The following is a 19,885-nucleotide window of genomic DNA, read 5'->3' as shown; positions in this document are numbered from 1 at the left end:
GCTCAGTTGTGTCCAACTCTTTATGATGACATGAATTGCAGCACGCCAGGCCTCCTTGTCCATCACGAACCTGCAGAGTTCACTCAGACTCACGTCCATTGAGTCCATGATGCCATCCAGCCATCTCATCCTCTGTCGTCCCCTTCTCCTCCTGCTCCCAATCCCTTCCAGCATCAGAGTCTCTTCCAATGAGTCAACTCTTCGCATGAGGTGGCCAAAGTACTGGAGTTTCAACTTTAGCATCATTCCTTCCAAAGAAATCCCAGGGCTGATCTCCTTCAGAATGGACTAGTTGGATCTCCTTGCAGTCCAAGGGACTCTCAAGAGTTTTCTCCAACACCACAGTTCAAAAGCATCAATTCTTCGGTGCTCAGCCTTCTTCACAGTCTGACTCTCACATCCAAATATGACTACTGGAAAAACCACAGCCTTGACTAGATGGACCTTAGGCGGAAATTAATGGCTCTACTTTTGAATATGCTATCTAGGTTGGTCATAACTTTTCTTCCAAGTAGTAAGCGTCTTTTAATTTCATGGCTGCAGTCACCATCTGCAGTGATTTTGGAGCCCAAGAAAAAAAAGTCTACCACTGTTTCCCCATCTATTTCCCATGAAGTGATGGGACCAGATGCCATGATCTTCATTTTCTGAATGTTGAGTTTAAGCCAACTTTTTCACTCTCCTCTTTCACTTTCATCAGGAGGCTTTTGAGTTCCTCTTCACTTTCTGCCATAAGGGTGGTGTCATCTGCATATATGAGGTGTTTGATATTTCTCCCAGCAATCTTCATTCCAGCTTGTGTTTCTTCCAGTCCAGCATTTCTCATGATGTTCTCTGCATAGAAGTTAAATAAGCAAGGTGACAATATACAGCCTTGACGGACTTCTTTTCCTATTTGGAACCAGTCTGTTGTTCCATGTGCAGTTCTAACTGTTGCTTCCTGATCTACATACAAATTTTTCAAGAGGCAGGTTAGGTGGTCTGGTATTTCCATCTCTCTCAGAATTTTCCACAGTTTCTTGATCCACAGTCAAAGGCTTTGGGATAGTCAATAAAGCAGAAATACATGTTTTTCTGGAACTCTCTTCCTTTTTCCATGATCCAGCAGATGTTGGCAATTTGATCTCTGGTTCCTCTGCCTTTTCTAAGACCAGCTGGAATATCTGGAATTTCACAGTTCACGTATTTCTGAAGCCGGGCTTGGACAGTTTTGAGCATTACTTTGCCAGCGTGTGAGATGAGTGCGATTGTGCAGCAGTTTGAGCATTCTTTGGCATTGCCTTTCTTTGGGATTGGAATGAAAACTGACCTTTTCCAGTCCTGTGGCCACTGCTGAGTTTTCCAAATTTGCTGGCTTATTGAGTGCAGCATTTTTATAGCATCATCTTTCAGGATTTGAAATAGCTCAATCGGAATCCCATCACCTCCACTAGCTTTGTTCCTAGTGATGCTAAGGCCCACTTGACTTCACATTCCAGGATGTCTGGCTCTAGGTGAGTGATCACATCATCATGATTATCTGGGTCATGAAGATCTTCTTTGTACAGTTCTTCTGTGTATTCTTGCCACCTCTTAATATCTTCTGCTTCTGTTTTAGGTCCATACCATTTCTGTCCTTTATTGAGCCCATCTTGCATGAAATGTTCCCTTGGAATCTCTAATTTTCTTGAAGAGATCTCTAGTCTTTCCCATTCTGTTCTTTTCCTCTATTTCTTTGCATTGATCGCTGAGGAAGGTTTTCTTATCTCTTCTTGCTATTCTTTGGAACTCTGCATTCAGATGCATATCTTTCCTTTTCTCCTTTGCTTTTCGCTTCGCTTCTTTTCAGAGCTATTTGTAAGGCCTCCCCAGACAGCCATTTTGCTTTTTTGCATTTCTTTTCCATGGGAATGGTCTTGATTCCTATCTCCTGTACAATGTCAAGAATCTCATTCCATACTTCATCAGGCACTCTATCTATCAGATCTAGGCCCTTAAATCTATTTCTCACTTCCACTGTATAATCATAAGGGATTTGATTTAGGTCATACCTGAATGGTCTAACGTTTTCCCTACTTTCTTCAATTTAAGTCGGAATTTGGTAATAAGGATTTCATGATATGAGCCACAGTCAGCTCCTGGTCTTTAATATTAATATTAAATAATATTAAATATTTTATATTACTAAATGATAATAAAAATTCAATATTAAATTAAATTACAGTATCACATAATCCATGGCTGGGTGAAATCCACAGATGCAGAACCATGGATGGAGGGCCAACTATAAATTATAAGAGGATTTTCAACTGTGTGGAGGGTCAGTATCGCTAAGCCCAACATTGTTCAAGGGTCAACTGTATTTCTCTTTACCAAGTGAATTATAAACATGCTTTCTTTCAAATAATAAACCTGGATATCTCTTTAAATAAATCCTGAATTTCCTAAGCCTAAAATTTATACCTATACAACTATGGACATCAGAAACCATCAATAGGCAGATGGATAAATATTTTTTAAAAAGCCAACAAGCACGGATCACCCTGTGGATGTGTGTAGCTATAAAGACAGAGTCCAAAGATAATTTGTCATACTCCACTAAAATAACAAGTATATCATAAAATAATGAATACTAAGCAAGTATCTTTCAAAGAAAGAGACATTATCATCACTATACATAAGTCACATACTATTTACAAAGACTTCAGAATTCCAAATTTCCATCAGATTATATTTTAGAAATAAATCATGGAATTATGTGAATATTTCAATGACATTTTCCATGCAGAAAGAAGCATTCAAAATTAATTTGGGGAGCTAAAAATACAAGTCTGTATCACTTGATTTTATGAGAATTATAAATATTTGTAAAAAACGGTAGATGTGTTACTGTAACACATCCACTTCACCACAGAGAAGCCACACTTCCTAAGCATCATAGTAACTGAGTTCAGTTCAGTCACTCAGTCGTGTCTCTTTGCGAACCCATGAATCCCAGCACGCCAGGCCTCCCTGTCCATCACCAACTTCCAGAGTTCACTCAGAATCACGTCCATCAAGTCAGTGATGCCATCCAGCCACTTCATCCTAGGTCGTCCCCTTCTCCTCCTGCCCCCAGTCCCTCCCAGCATCAAAGTCTCTTCCAATGAGTCAACTCTTAGCATGAGGTGGCCAAAGTACTGGAGTTTCAGCTTTAGCATCATTCCTTCCAAAGAAATCCCAGGGCTGATCTCCTTCAGAATGGACCAGTTGGATCTCCTTGCAGTCCAAGGGAGTCTCAAGAGTCTTCTCCAACACCACAGTTCAAAAGCATCAATTCTTCAGCGCTCAGGCTTCTTCACAGTCCGGCTCTCACATCCATATATGACTACTGGAAAAACCACAGCCTTGACTTGACGGACCTTAGGCGGAAAAGTAATGGCTCTGCTTTTGAATATACTATCTAGGTTGGTCATAACTTTTCTTTCAAGGAGTAAGCATCTTGTAATTTCATGGCTGCAGTCACCATCTGCAGTGATTTTGGAGAGCAAAAAAATAAAGTCTGACACTGTTTCCACTGTTACCCCATCTATTTCCCATAGTAACTGAAAGCACCTTCAAATTCAGTAACCTAACAGGTTAGGACCTTTCAACATCAAACTACCGAGGGAAATTAATTTTTTTCAACAGCAATAGACTGTTATACCCTAACACTAATATTCAAGCAAACATATCTGTTCAGAGAAACTTCAGAAAGGTCTAAAGACACTAGATCAGAAGCACATACTTGTAAACCTCGTACTCCAAATTAATGTTAATACTCCCAGTTCAGTTCAGTTCAGTTCAGTTGCTCAGTCGTGTCCGAATCTTTGCGACCCCATGAATCGCAGCAGGCCAGGCCTCTCTGTACACCACCATCTCCCGGAGTTCACTCAGACTCACGTCCATCGAGTCCATGATGCCATCCAGCCATCTCATCCTGGGTCGTCCCCTTCTCCTCCTGCCCCTAGTCCCTCCCAGCATCACAGTCTTTTCCAATGAGTCAACTCTTCGCATGAGGTGTCCAAAGTACTGGAGTTTCAACTTTAGCATCATTCCTTCCAAAGAAATCCCAGGGCTGATCTCCTTCAGAATGGACTAGTTGGATCTCCTTGCAGTCAAAGGGACCCTCAAGAGTTCTCTCCAACACCACAGTTCAAAACCATCAATTCTTTGGCGCTCAGCCTTCTTCACAGTCCAACTCTCACATCCATATATGACCACAGGAAAAACCATAGCCTTGACTAGACGGACCTTAGTCGGCAAAGTAATGTCTCTGCTTTTGAATATACTATCTGGGTTGGTCATAACTTTTCTTCCAAGGAGTAAGCGTCTTTTAATTTCATGGCTGCAGTCACCATCTGCAGTGATTTTCAAGCCCCCCCAAAAAACGTCTGACACTGTTTCTACTGTTTCCCCATCTGTTTCCCATGAAGTGATGGGACCAGATGCCATGATCTTCATTTTCTGAATGTTGAGCTTTAAGCCAACTTTTTCTCTCTCCTCTTTCACTTTCATCAAGAGGCTTTTTAGCTCCTCTTCACTTTCTGCCATAAGGGTGGTGTCATCTGCATATCTGAGGTGTTTGGTATTTCTCCCGGCAATCTTGATTCCAGCTTGTTCTTCTTCCAGCCCAGCGTTTCTCATGATGTACTCTGCATAGAAGTTAAATAAGCAGGGTGACAATATACAGCCTTAACGTACTCCTTTTCCTATTTGGAACCAGTCTGTTGTTCCATGTCCAGTTCTAACTGTTGCTTCCTGGCCTGCATACAGATTTCTCAAGAGGCAGGTTAGGTGGTCTGGTATTCCCATCTCTTTCAGAATTTTCCACAGTTTCTTGTGATCCACACAGTCAAAGGCTTTGGGATAGTCAACAAAGCAGAAATACATGTTTTTCTGGAACTCTCTTCCTTTTTCCATGATCCAGCGGATGTTGGCAATTTGATCTCTGGTTCCTCTGGCTTTTCTAAAACCAGCTTGAACATCAGGGAGTTCACGGTTCACGTATTGCTGAAGTCTGGCTTGGAGAATTTTGAGCATTACTTTACTAGCATGTGAGAATGACTACTCCCAGTACAATCATAAAATTCTGTGCTATATATTTTTACTTAATAATTCTGATCACTTCAAATAATCAGAGTACACACAAAGCTTGAGTTTCATGAACAGATCAGCTATAAATTATACCAAAATGTACACAAATAATTCAAGGATGAAAGTTCAAGGTTATCTTTGGAATTTCCAAAATATCAGAGAAACAAGAGGTATTACGGTCACTAATTTCAGGATGTCAGTGGTCATTTACTGGGATAATAAGCTCTTACCAGCATAGGCTAGCCTGACGATTGTGGCGTCATCCTGGGCCAAGTGGGCTATGCCTGGCAGGATGTACTCTGGGTAAATGTTGACATCGTTGCGAGGAACCTCCTTCACCAGAGCAAGAACTTTAGTCAATGTCCTCAAGGCTTCGGCCCTTACTCTGGGAACAGAGTCATTGCTGAAATGCAAAAGATAAGGTGTAATACGATCCAAAAGAATTTCTACACTTAATCTTGGGGCCAAATGGAGAATAAGTTCCAAAGCGGCAAGCTTGGAGTCGCAGTATTTCAGGGTCTGCAGGCAGGACGTTATAACTGACACCAAGATAACCAGCCCATTCTCCTTGGGCTCTCCATCCGCTTTCTCCAGCAGATCGTGTCCACAGAGATTGTGAATGATGTTGTCCAAATCCTTCCTTATAACCAGAATACGCTCATCTGCAGAAAGAAATGTTTCTTTGGCAAACTGGGCCATATAAGGCTGAAGAAAAGTATAGAATATTTCAGGAAATGCATTGCCACGTTGCTGCTTTAAGTAATCTTCTGCCTCTAAACGTTTATCTGGTTCACGGTGAATCATCTGAGTTACCTACACCAAGGGGAAAATGGGAGTAAAACACAGATTTGAGAAAAGCAAATTAAATCAGACCAAAGCTACAACACCAACTTACATGTGATTTAAAGGGATTCTGAGGTCATACTGACTCTTTCCAGTCTTCACCTTTCAAACTACTTTCAGAACCTCACTACTGAGTAAAATGTGACTCTCCCATCACCCTACAAAGCAAGAGGAAATCACGCAGTAATGTACTCTAGATGGTCCAGACACATAAAGAGGATCAAGTCTTTAAAAGCACTCAAATTCATTCCTTCTACAGCTAAGAAAAGGTAGGCCCAAATTCATAAAGTTACTTAGCCAACATGATAATGGGCGCCACCCCGAGAACAGACAGGTATGCCAGCTCCTAAAGCCAGTCTACTGTTCACTGGATGTGAGCTAAACTGGCTTCCTCTGGGACATCTTACTTTTTAATATTTGCCATTTTTAAAAGAAATCAAAATGCAGGGTTCCCTACCTTACTAAAGAATATTTTAAATATACAGTCATCATCAGATGCATCAGTTATGTAGTAAATGCTGTAAAAAAAATCCCCCCAAACAGCAGTGTGGATATATACGGCTGACATGACCTCCCAGAATTCCTCACATCTGATCTGCTATACTAACGGGTGATTCAACAGCCCCACTGCCAGAACTGCCCTCAGAGTCAAGGAACGTCTACAGAGCCAGCTGCTTCTATATGAAATGCCCCTATACTGCTGTACTACACTCAAGCTGACTCTCCTGTCTCCTCATTTTACATATTTATCCTCTTTATTACTTACCAGCAAGCTCTATCTTGGACAACCTCTCTAATGCCCAAGCACCTCCTTATTTCCTTCCAAATCTGTCCAAAGCAGAGTTAGGATTCTAATGGAAAGGGGTGTGTGTGTATTTGTTATATAAAGTCAAATGAGCTCTGTGTCTAAGAAGGGGGGAAAATTATACATTTCTGCCTAACAAACTAAAAATAATAGGAGGCTTATATTAGTCTATGGGGCTTTAGTGCTTGTCCCAAATTCAAAACCTTCCAGAGAACTAATACTGAAGGGAGAATATAATTCTATTTAAAACATTATGGTAAATATTTGAAGCAGTTACCAATTCTCTTATACTGCGATCTTCAATTTTACTCAGCACCTGCTCAGGGAAAAACTGCCCATTTCTATAGGCCAAAAGTTGAGAGAGATCAAACAGAGGCACGCCTTCTGTAAAAAGCTCAGCGATCACACAACCTGGAAAACAGCAGGAAATAATTCCATTAAAACTGAAAGGCAACAGATTCTTAATACAAATCAAAATTCAGAGAATTCATGAAACTCAGGATACATAACTTCTTTAATGGAACATACAACTACAATCAAGCAAGGCAGAAAAAATGTCTACCAGTGAATCATCAGTTTACAAAAGAATGAAGTCAAAAGAGGCCTACTTAATTTTTCTCCTTAAAAAAATTAAATCAAATCAAATTACTTCCTTGTTCTCTAGTTTAAAACAAATGTACTACACATGCATTATATATACACATATATTAAGAGATATAAGGATAGACTGAAAGTCATAATAGGGTTTTTATTATGAATTTATAGACATTAAGTTCATAAGAAACTACTGAGAAGTCATATCTGACAACTCGATCACGAATCATTAAACAAAGAGTTATCAGGTGCCTACCACACACTAGACTTTAACAGTGCACGAAACAGATAAAATCTCTGCCCTCAGGAAGCTCTTATTCTAGAAGAGAGAAAGTAAACCAGCAAACAAACACAATTATAAAATGGGAAGTGCTAAGAAGTGTGGCTGTAAGATTAAAGGGGGAAAAGAGATACCCTTCATAGTGCACTTAAATAATCTTCAAACAAGAAATAAAGTATCTACATTCCCAAAAAGACAGAGCAGTTTCACCGAATCATTATTTGACACACATTTAACAAGTTTTAAGAAGATTTTTGAACAACCTGAGCCACAGCTTTGCATGTGCCGGTCCCTCTGCGTGGGGTGTGACTCCATCGAGAATCTTCATGGTTTACACCTAAACCTCTTTCAGGTCTTGAATCAAATGTCATCTTAGCAGTGTGGCATTTCGTGACTGCCCAGCTGAAAACTGCAAGCGCCCCAACACAACTACCCCACCCTCAACACATAGCAAAATCCTCTCCCAACACCACATTTTATATTTTATGCATGTATTTCTTTACTATCCATATACCCACTAGAATGTAAACTCCATAGGGATTTTTGTCTATTTTGTTCACTAAAAAATCTCTAGCAACTAAGACAGTTCCTGATATATAATAAAAACTCAATAAATTTCTTAATTTCTATTCATATAGTATCAAGTTTTATAATTTAAAAAAAAAAACTAAAAATGGCTATTAAGAACACCAAAGCAAAAAGAAAACAGAAGAACTGAACAATACCATCAACTAGATCTAACGGATATCAAAGGAACACTCACTGCTTCTAACAGAATACAAAATTCTTCTCAAGTACATGTGGCACACTCTCCACATGAAACCATATGCTGGACCATAAAACAAGCTTCAAGAGTTTTAAAGGACTGAAATCATAGAAATTATGTCCTTCAAACACAATGGAATGAAATAAATCAGTATCAGAAATCTGAAAAATTCACAAATATGTAGAATGAAACAATGTATTCATAAATAACCAATGATCAAGAAAACTTACGAAATACTTTGAGATGCATGAAAATGAAAGCAATACACAAAAACGTATGGTATGCAACCAAGGCAGCATTTGGAGAAGATGTAAACGATAAACACCTAACTTGCAAAAGAGCTCAAAACAATAACTTAATCTTAACCTTGAGAAACAAACTAAAACCAAAGGGAAAAGAAGGAAAGGAAAACCAGAAATTGGAGAGAAAATTTATGCAATAAGGTATACAATACACTAGAGAATGTTACCAAAACCAAAAGCTTGTGCACTGAAAATCTCAACACAACTGACAAACTTTTACTGAGATGACTCAAACTACTAACATCAGGTAGGAAAAAGGGGACATGACTACCAACCTCACAGAAATAAAAAGAATTTTAAGGGAATAATTTAAACAGATGTTTGCCTGCCAAAAATTAAGACAAACTAAATGAAATGGACAGATTCCTAAAAAGATAAAGATGACCAAAGGTGACTTCAAAGAAAATCTGAATAGACCTTAAAGAGTGATGGAATTAGTAATTAAAAATCTCCCACAAAGAGAAACCTAAGCCAGCTAAACAAGTGAATTCTGCCAAACATTAAAATAATTAACAGCCATCCTTAACAAGTCCTAACAAAACACAGAGGAGGAGAAACACTTTCCAAGTTATTCTATGAGGCCAATCTTACCCTAGTAGCAAACTAGACAAAAGGATCATAATTAAAGAAAACTATACATTAATATCCCTGATATAAAAATCCTACAAAGAATATTACCTGCAGGTAATATTACCTACCTACCTACAAACTGCAGGTACGAACTGAAGAGTCCATAGTAGTAGTAGTGAATTTGCTCAGTCGTGTCTGACTCTTTGCAACCCCATGGACTGTAGCCTACCAGGCTCCTCCGCCCATGGGATTTTCCAGGCAAGAGTACTGGAGTGGGGTGTCATTGCCTTCTCCAGAAGAGTCCATACCAACAATAATAAACAAGTTAGGGGAAAGAGAGGATACTTGAGCACATAGAATGCTGAAGGCCTATGGTGGAAGGTGCTGGAATCGGAAGATCATCATTTTGCAACCATCACAGTAAAGATCAAAGAAGAGAAGAATGACTAACAGATGCCAAATCAAAGAGGAAATCGTGACGACTGGCAGGATACTAGGACGGTGTTAAAAGTTTCTTCCCACAGGCCGCTTTACTAATTGCAAGGGATTAAAAACAAAAACAAGAAGTAACTACAGAAAGGAGAAAGTGGGCAAGCATTTGACCACATGATCAAAATAAACATCACCATTACATACCATTTGCTCCAGATAACATAGTATGAGAACATCATCACCTACACAGAGGGCCTGAGAATGAATAACATGAATCTAATAACAAGCCTTCTTACATGAACAGTGTAAAGAAACAGAGGAAAACAATAGAATGGGAAAGACTAGAGACCTCTCAAGAAAACTGGAGATACCAAGGAAATATGTCATGCAAGGACAGGTACAGTAGGAACCTAACAGAAGCAGAAGAGATTAAGAAGAGGCGGCAAGAATACACAGAAGAACTGTACAAAGAAGGTCTTAATGACCCAGAGAACTATGACGGTGTGATCACTCATCTAGAGTCAGATATCCTCAACTGTGAAGTCACGTGGACCTTAGGAAGCATTACTATGAACAAAGCTAGTGGAGGTGACGGAATTCCAGCTGAGCTATTTCAAGTCCTAGGAGATGATACTGTGAAAGTGCTGCACTCAATATGCCAGCAAAGTTGGAAAACTCAGCAGTGATCACAGGACTGGAAAAGGTTAGTTTTCATTCCAAAGAAGAGCATTGCCAAAGAATGTTTAAACTACCGAACCACTGCACTCATTTCACATGCCAGCAAGGTAACGCTCAAAATCCCTCAACTTATGCTTTAGCAGTACGTGAACCAAGAATTTCCAGATGTACAAGCTAGATTTAGAAAAGGCAGAGGAACCAGAGATCAAATTACCAACATCCACTGGATCACAGAGAAAGCAAGGAAATTCCCAAAAAACATCTGTTTCACTGACTACACAAAAGCCTTTTACTGTGTGGATCCCAACGAACTGTGGAAAAATTCTTCAAGAGATACCAGATCACCTTACCTGTGTCCTGAGAAACCTGTATGCAGATCAAGAAAAAACAGTTAGAATCAGACATGAAATATCGGACTGGTTCAAAATTGGGAAAGGAGTACATCAAGGTTGTATATTGTCACCATGCATATTTAATTTCTATGCAAAGTACATCTTGGGAAGTGCTGGGCTGAATGAACCACAGGGTGGAATCAAGATAGCCGGGAGAAATATCAACAACCTCAGATATGCAGATGATACAACTCTAATAGCAGAAAGTGAAGAGGAACTAAAGGGCCTCTTCACGAGGGTGAAAGAGAGTGAAAAAACCGTCTTAAAACTCAACACTCAAAGGCTAAGATCACGGCATCCAAGACCAACACTTCATGGCAAACAGGTGGGGAAAAAGTGGAACCAGTGACAGATTTCCTTGGGCCCCAAAATCACTGTGGACAATGACTGCAGCCATGAAATTAAAAGATGCTTGCTCCTTGGAAGAAAAGCTACAACAAAACTAGGCAATGCATAAAAAAGCAACTACTACTTTGCCCACAAAGGTGTGTATAGTCAAAGCTATGGTTTTTCCAGTAGTCATGTGTGGATGTGAGAGCTGGACCATAAAGGCTGGGTGCCAAACAACTGATGTTTTTGAACTGTGGTGCTGTCCCTTGCACAGTAAGGAGATCAAACCAGTCAGTCCTAAAGGAAAAATCAACCCTGAATATTCACTTGAAGGACTGATGCTGAGGACTTAAGCTCCAATACTTTGGCTACCTGATGGGAAGAGCCAAATCACTGCTAAAGACCCTGTTTCTAGCAAAGATTGGAGGAAACAGAAGAGGGCAGCAGAGGATGAGATGGTTGGATGGCATCACCGACTCAATGGACATGGGTTTGGGTAAACTCTGGGAGCTGGGGAAGGACAGGGAAGCCTGGGGTGCTGCACTCCATGGGGTCGCAAAGAATCGACCACAACTCAGCATCTGAGCCATAATCACCTTTCAGGTCTCAGCGTAAATATCATCCTTCCAATCAAGATTCCTTTCCTGATTCTGCTTCTCTACCCATCACCACCAAAGACTCATTTAAGTATCCATATGTTCCTGTAACAGTACCCTAAGCATATCACCACCACAGCAAAAAGCAGTGCACCGAAATCTCACCAATATCAATCTCTTCATTTAAAGGGCAAGCATCTTGAAAAGAGAAATGTAACTATTCATCTCTCTCACTTAAGACAGTGCCTGACCCATACAGAAGAATACAGATATTCCTTAAACATCTGAATAAGCGGATCACTCTCTGCATATTCTAGCTACTTAAAACACATCCAGTGAAATAATGCATCTGTCTGAAGAGTAGGTGGATTTACCAAAAAGTTAATTTCTGTATTCAACAGTTAAAATAAACGCACATTCATTCCCACCTTAGCAAAGCTGACCAACTCAAATACCTGCTGAAAAGATATCCATTGCTCGCTTCAATTCTCCTCTTGTTCTCTGATTGCTGTTTAAGTCTACAAGTGGAGTTGAAGGATCTCTCATATATTCTAACTCCGTGGCAAACAATCCACCATCGACAAAACGTTCAGGAGCAATGTAACAAGTTCTCCTCCGTGAAGTGTCAAAAAAATAGTTGAAATCTGCCGGGTTGTCCTCTGGAAGGTAAGTGGGCTTGAAACTGGCAAAATCCGTTAGAAGAACCCAGTTCCAACTGGTGACCATCACGTTCTCCGTCTTGATGTCCCCATGACGGACGCCGGACTTGTGCGCTTGGTCCACAGCTGTGAGGATCTGGAAAGCGATCCAGCGCTTCTCAATGTTATTTAAGAACGGACGGGTGCTGATGCGGTCGTAGAGGTTGTCTCGCACGTACTGCCTGAAGAGCATGGCTGCCTTCTCAGATGCTTTTTCAGCAGCTTTCTGGAAAGGCAGACAGTTCTGGGCAGAATGAAGCCTGATTTTCAGTTCCTCCAGCTCTTGTTTATAGCTGGTGAGAGGCAACGTGGGATCCTGAATTGCAAAGACCTTCACAACCACCAGGCCTTCTCGGTGCTTCGCTCGAGCAACTTTAAAGAACCGAGTACTCCCCAGACTCTTATCATATTCAAAGTCATGGATGTCTGAGAAATAACTCTCCACAGAAAGGATCTGGGAGGGAGCAATGCCAGCGAGCTGGTTTCCCATGATGGCAGCAAGCGCCCCTGAGACAGCAGGTTAGGATACAACACGTACTTTCTGAAAAAAAGGAAAAAAAAAAGGTAGCAATGAAACATCATTTTTTATGTGGCATCCTGCTACAAGGTACATGTATCATATTTCTCTCCCACCCCACAGGACTGTACTTAACAACTTCTTGGCAGCCTCTAAATTTCAGACATATTTATCTTAAAAGATCTTGTTATTTTGTCGTCCTTTCCAGGATATTAAAGGAAAACAGGCCCCATCAATATTAAGTTGAAATGTCACAATGTGTATTTTCTGATACTGATACTTGAACAATTTAACCAATCTTTACTACGTGTTCAGTATTGCGCTTGGGGCTGAGAGAGGCACCAAAGTGCTATGTGACACAGTTATCTGTCCAAGAAGAATCTGTAGTCTTCAATACAAAACCCAAGCACACATTAAATCTAACTAAGATCGCCAAATACAAACAGGTTAGGCTTGGCTTCCCTGGTGGCTCAGATGGTAAAGAATCTGCCTGCAATGCAGGAGACCTGTGTTCAGTCCCTGGGTCGGGAAGATCCCCTGGGGAAGGAAACAGCAACACATTCCAGTACTCTTACTTGGAAAATCCCATGAACAGAGGAGCCTGGTAGGCGACACAGTCCACGGGATCGCAGAGTCGCATACCACTGAGTGACTAAAACAAAACCCAAACTATCACCATATCGTGGACCCGTTCAGCCTTAACTCCAGCGTGCCTTCCCACTCAGCTAACTGAAGGCAGAAGAGCTGCTTGGTTTACAACAACACGGAAGAACCCATGGCAGAGATGTTAAGGGAAAGTAAATCAAAATACCCTATTTGCCAAAACACAGCCCAATGTTCTCCTAGTTCAGATCTTGCAGGAACTCAAAATACCCTCCTTGCCAATCACAGCCCAAGGTTCTCAAAGCTCAGATCTTGCAGGAAAGCAAAGCACACAAGCACGCACGGCTGTGCACACACGCAAACCTTTACCCCGGGGCAGTGGGAAGTGTCACAAGCCGACGGCTCGCTGCCTCACGAGGAGCTCAGGGCGGGGCCCTTCGGGGTCTGGGCGGCGAAGGGAGCCAGCAGCCCGGCGAAGCCCCCTCAGAGGGAGGACGGGGGAGCCGCGGAAGGCTTCGGGACCCCGGCGGCCCGCGCGGGACACGTGAGGAGCTCTCGGGGCCGCGGCTGACGAGAGCCCAGCGGCTGACGAGAGCCCAGCGGCTGACGAGAGCCCAGCGGCTGACGAGAGCCCAGCGGCTGACGAGAGCCCAGCGGCTGACGAGAGCCCAGCGGCTGACGAGAGCCCAGCGCCCGAGGAGCTGGCCCGCCAGCCCCGTCGCCTCAGAGGCCACGCGTACCCGGGCCTCGCCGTCCTCTCAGGCGGGCCTGAACCGTCAAGGTCCTCCGACTCCCCTAGGGCCTCAGCACCAGCGGGAGACGGAGCCCGGAGGACTGGCCGGCTTCCGGGGCGCGGGAAAACGCCGCTCCTCCCGCGACGGCCGGACGACGCTTTGCGGGCCGAGCTCCCGGGAGAAGACGCCGGCTCCGACTCCACTTCCTGTGGCGGAGAGGAAGTGACGTCGCAGCAAGGCTGGAGGAGGAGGAGCGCGGGGGCGGGCCTGGTTGCTAGGAAACCAGGTAGGGGCGTGGCCTCGCGCCAGGAGCCTGAAGAAAGTAACGCGGCGACGTCCCTGGTGGCTCTGCTGGTAAAGAGGCCCGCTGCGGTGCGGGAATGGCAACCCACTCCAGTGTTCTTGCCTGGAGAATCCCAGGGACAGGGGGAGCCTGGTGGGCTGCCGTCTATGGGGTTGCACAGAGTCGGACACGACTGAAGTGACTTAGCGGCAGCAGCAGCAGCGGTGCGGGAGACCTGGGTTCCATCCTTGGGTTGGGAAGGTCCCCTGGAAAAGGGAACAGTTACCCACTCCAGGATTCTTGCCTGGAGAATCCCATGGACAGAGGAGCCTGGTGGGCTGTGGGTAACCCCAGGATTTTGACCTGGAAAATTCCATGGACTGTATAGTCCATGGGGTCGCAAAGAGTTAGACACCACTGAGCCACTAAGCACACTTGTTATGCCACAGTTTGGGGATTTATTTATTAAAACACACTGGTATTTAACTGATATAACTTCTTAGATTATTACCCAAATTATAACGGAGAAGCAGTTGCCCTTGTTGTTGTATTATTTTTATTTTTACATTTATGTGTTTGGTAGGTTGGGCTTTCCTGGTGGCCCAGTGGTAAAGAATCCACCTGCCAATGCAGGAGATGCGGGTTCCATCCCTGGGTCAGGGAGATTCCCCTGGAGAAGGAAACGGCAAGCCCACTCCAGTGTTCTTGCCTGGGAAATTTCTCAGGCAGAGGAGCCTCCTGGGCTGCAGTCTATGGGATTGCAAAAGAGTCAGACAGGACTAAGTGGCTAAAATAGCAAACAGCAACAATAATTTGATCGGTTAGTCTTCACCTGTTGACGTCCAGGCCTTATATATATACATACTGTTTTCCTTGTAATTATTTTTGTGGAAATGGTTATCATTACCATCCTGGTCATATTATTAGATAACAAACATTTGTATGCCTACTACCTGCTGGTCCTTGAAAATGGGGATATATCTATGTATAAAACCAGGGCTCTGTTTTCTAGCATGGGATAATCTGCAGTTAGGTGAGAGCAGTTATGCTACTTGTGCTTTGAGACCATCAAAGGGACAAATGGCTAATTGAACCCAATCGTGGTGTTGAGGGTCCTTAAAGTGTATTTTGATGAGATTTTATTTACCCATGTTGTTCTTATAATATTGTTTTCTCACATTCTTGGTGGACAAGAGCCATACATAGCCTGTGTAAAATATCCTTTTAGAGGAGCAAAAACTACAAGTATATTTTTGGCAAATTGGTGTTCAGTTCAGTTCAGTCGCTCAGTCGTGTCCGACTCTTTTCAACCCCATGAATCGCAGCACACCAGGCCTCCCGGTCCATCACCAACTCCCAGAGTTCACTCAGACTCACGTCCATTGACTCCATCGCATCCATCGAGATCAGCCCTGGGTGTTCTTTGGAAGGACTGATGCTAAAGCTGAAACTCCAATACTTTGGCCACCTCATGCGAAGAGTTGACTCATTGGAAAAGACCCTGATGCTGGGAGGGATTGGGGGCAGGAGGAGAAGGGGCCGACAGAGGATGAGATGGCTGGATGGCATCGCCGACTCAATGGACATGAGTTTCAGTGAACTCCGGGAGTTTGATGGACAGGGAGGCCTGGCGTGCTGCAATTCACGGGGTCGCAAAGAGTGGCACGGGACTGAGCGACTGAACTGAACTGAAGTTGAATTTTTTAAGAGCTTTCTAGAGATATAATTTACAGATTATAAATTTCACCTAAGTAAAATACGCACATCGGGGGGGGGTTGTATATTTACAGAGTTGTGCAATCGTCCCTATAATCTAACTTTAGAACACCCCCAAAATGAAACTGTGTCATTCTAGCAGTCACTCCCCATTCTGCCCATTGCTCCTCCCCTTCCCAGCCCTAAGCAACTGCTAATCTGCTAACACTTTCTTTCTTGCCTATTCTGGACATTTCCTATAAATGGTATACAGCATGTGGGTCTTTGTGACTGACTTCTTTTACTTCACAGGTTTCTGAGAATTATACCTGTTGGAGTTGTATTTCATTTTCTTTTGCTGCTCAATATTCTACTGTATGAATATATCACATGACTTGATAAACATCTGGGTTGTTTCTACTTTTTTGGTTCTTACAAATAATGCTGCTATGAAATTTGTGCATAAGGCTTTTTGAGGTCATATGTTATCACTTCTCTTGAGTAAACACCTAGGAGTGTGGAGTCACACAGTAACTCTATGTTGAAAGAATTTCAGTTCCATCACTCAGTCATATCCAACTCTTTTTGACCGCATGGACCACAGCACGCCAGGCCTCCCTGTCCATCACAAACTCCTGGAGTTTACTCAAACTTGAGTCGGTGATGCCATCCAACCATCTCATCCTCTGTAGTCCCCTTCTCCTCCTGCCCTCAATCTTTCCCAGCATCAGGGTCTTTTCAAATGAGTCAGCTCTTCACATCAGGTGGCCAAAATATTGACGTTTCAGCTTCAACATCAGTCCTTCCAATGAACACCTAGGACTGATCTCCTTTAGGATGGACTGGTTGGATCTCTTTGCAGTCCAAGGGATTCTCAAAACCCTTCTCCAATACCACAGTTCAAAAGCGTCAATTCTTCTCCGCTCAGCTTTCTTCACAGTCCAACTCTCCCATGCGTATGTGACCACTGGAAAAACCATAGCCTTGACTAGACAGACCTTTGTTGGCAAAGTAATGTCTCTGCTTTTGAATATGCTGTCTAGGTGGGTCATAACTTTCCTTCCAAGGAGTAAGTGTCTTTTAAATTTCAAGTCTCTTTTAATTTCATGCCTGTAGTCACCATCTGCAGTGATTTAAGAGCCCCCCAAAATGAAGTTTGTCACTGTTTCCACTGTTTCCCCAACTATCTGCCATGAAGTGATGGGACCAGACGCCATGATCTCAGTTTTCTGAGTGTTGAGCTTTAAGCCAACTTGTTCACTCTCCACTTTCACTTTCATCAAGAGGCCCTTTAGTTCTTCTTCACTTTCTGCCATAAGGGTGGTGTCATCTGCATCTCTGAGGTTATTGGTATTTCTCCTAGCAATCTTATTTCCAGCTTGTGCTTCATCCAGTGCGGTATTTCCATGATGTATTCTGTATATAAGTTAAATAAACAGGATGACAATATACAGCCTTGACACATTCCTTTCCTAATTTGGAACCAGTCCGTTGTTCCATGCCCAATTCTAACTGTTGCTTCTTGACCTGCACACAGATTTCTCAGGAGGCAGGAAAGGTGGTATCCCATCTCTTGTAAAATTTTCCACAGTTTGTTATGATCCACACAGTCAAAGGCTTTTGCATAGTTAATAAAGCAGAAGTAGATGTTTTTTCTGGAACTCTCTTGCTTTTTCTATGATCCAATGGATGTTGACAATTTGATCTCTGGTTCCTCTGACTTTTCTAAATGCAGCTTGAACTGGAATTCTCAGTTCATGTACCGTTGAAACCTCACTTGGCGAATTTTGAGCATTATTTTACCAGCATGTGCAGATGACACCACCCTTATGGCAGAAAGTGAAAAGGCACTAAAGAGCCTTTTGATGAAAGTGAAAGTGGAGAGTGAAAAAGTTGGTTAAAGCTCAACATTCAGAAAACGAAGATCATGGCATGTGGTCCCATCACTTCATGGGAAATAGATAGGGAAACAGTGAAAAGAGTGTCAGACTTTCTTTTTTTGAGCTCCAAAGTCACTGCAGATGGTGATTGCAGTCATGAAATTAAAAGACGCTTACTCCTTGGAAGAAAAGTTATGACCAACCTAGATAGCATATTGAAAAGAAGAGACATTACTTTGCCAACATAGGTCTGTCTAGTCAGGGCTATGGTTTTTCCAGTGGCCATGGATGGATGTGAATGTTGGACTGTGAAGAAAACTGAGCCCCGAAGAATTGATGCTTTTGACCTGTGGTGCTGGAGAAGACTCTTGAGAGTCCTTTAGACTGCAAAGAGATCCAACCAGTCCATTGTAAAGGAGATCGGTCCTGGGTGTTCTTTGGAAGGAGTGATGCTAAAGCTGAAACTCCAACACTTTGGCCATCTCATGCAAAGTGTTGACTCATTGGAAATGACTCTGATGCAGGAGGAGAAAGGGACAACAGCGGATGAGATGGCTGGATGGCATCACCGCTTCGATGGTCATGAGTTTGGGTGGACTCCGGGAGTTGGTGATGGACAGGGAGGCCTGGCGTGCTGCAATTCATGGGGTAGCAAAGAGTCGGACACGACTGAGCAACTGAACTGAATAAATAAGCCAGGAAATACTAAGCAGAATTTGTAGTTATTAAGTTCATATGACCAAAGTTATACTTCAGCCAAAGGACTGCATGACCCTTTAATTAAAAATTATAATCTCCTCTGAATGCTTGATGGCTCAATCAAACAAACCATAAGAACCATTAAATGACATCTAAGAAGTTTTGAATTCATCCTTGTGTTTCTGAGTAGATAGAGAGCTGCCTTCAATTTTAAGTAAGAGAAGTATTTCTGAACTCAAGCAATAACAGAGCAATAAGGCAAAGCACCATTGGAAACTAAAATCATGGGCAACGATCTTGTGTTCATTGCTGGAAAGGTGCATCCTGTTATTTCTTCCTTTTCAGCAGAGCAACTTCCTTTGGATTCCTCTCAGGAAATACCTTCAAGTTCTTTAAGGAAGATTTTCTGTGGAAAGAGATTCACATGTGAAAAGTGATGACAAGAATGACGCTTTCAGCCAGGAATTGCAGTTTAATTGGCTAATACAATGACAAGCATCCTGAAGGCGAAATGGAATGCCACTTTTGGTATTCCCATCGCACTATTTCTTGTTCTCAAAGCTTCCTAACTGTAACTGCTGAGAGCTTTGCAAGGGTTCATGCGAGGATTGATGGCTCCATCTTTAAACCCTAAGGATAGAGTTGGAGAGCCACAAGCATTCTGAGCCGCCTCCCCACAAAGGCTGTCGGGAAGAGATCAACTGGGATGAAGTTTTGTACTGACCTGGATAAAGGGACATTGGTCACCCAAGTGGCGTGCTGCGAAGGGAATAGACTCCACGCTGGGTCCAGGGGCTCCTTTCTCCGCAGCGACACTGAGCGGTCGGGCGTATCTGTGTGCAGGCGTTAGCCACCCGCTTTCACATTGCACACTCAACAGTGAATCTCATACTGCAAGCAGTGAAGGCCCCTGGCTCCTCCACGGGAGATATTGCTCCTGAGAAGAGCGTTGCTGTTCAGTGAGCACTCACTGGGTCCCAGCCTCCAAACAGGGCAAGCGAAGAAGATGCAGCTTTGAGGGATGAGGAGATCTGGCAAGAACGAGCTAGAAGGGAGAGTGGTGCATGTGTGGGTGCGTGTGTGGTGGGCGATGG

The 19,885-nt window shown here is 42.9% G+C and overlaps 1 protein-coding gene across 5 annotated transcripts in view; it reads right to left on the bottom strand.

Annotated features, from left to right (window-relative positions):
- Positions 1-14,453, bottom strand: part of PIK3R4 (phosphoinositide-3-kinase regulatory subunit 4) — a 77,645-nt gene extending 63,192 nt beyond the window's left edge. Inside the window, exons 1-5 of one of the 5 annotated variants that reach the window (XM_069568306.1) lie at positions 14,194-14,447; positions 13,870-14,103; positions 12,138-12,921; positions 7,020-7,153; positions 5,325-5,907 (exon numbers count right to left, since the gene is read on the bottom strand). In XM_069568306.1, the coding sequence (XP_069424407.1) occupies positions 5,325-5,907; positions 7,020-7,153; positions 12,138-12,870 (1,450 nt within the window). In that variant the 5' untranslated portion in view covers positions 12,871-12,921; positions 13,870-14,103; positions 14,194-14,447. Of the gene's footprint in view, positions 1-5,324; positions 5,908-7,019; positions 7,154-12,137; positions 12,922-13,863 lie in introns of all 5 variants that reach the window. The other 4 variants (XM_069568302.1, XM_069568314.1, XM_069568301.1 and 1 more) reach the window with 4 other exon arrangements.
- Between the last annotated feature and the right edge of the window lie 5,432 nt (positions 14,454-19,885).

Source organism: Ovis canadensis, chromosome 1 (assembly GCF_042477335.2).
Source record: "Ovis canadensis isolate MfBH-ARS-UI-01 breed Bighorn chromosome 1, ARS-UI_OviCan_v2, whole genome shotgun sequence".
NCBI classification, from domain to species: domain Eukaryota; kingdom Metazoa; phylum Chordata; class Mammalia; order Artiodactyla; family Bovidae; genus Ovis; species Ovis canadensis.
This window is presented reverse-complemented; position numbering and strand designations above follow the sequence as displayed.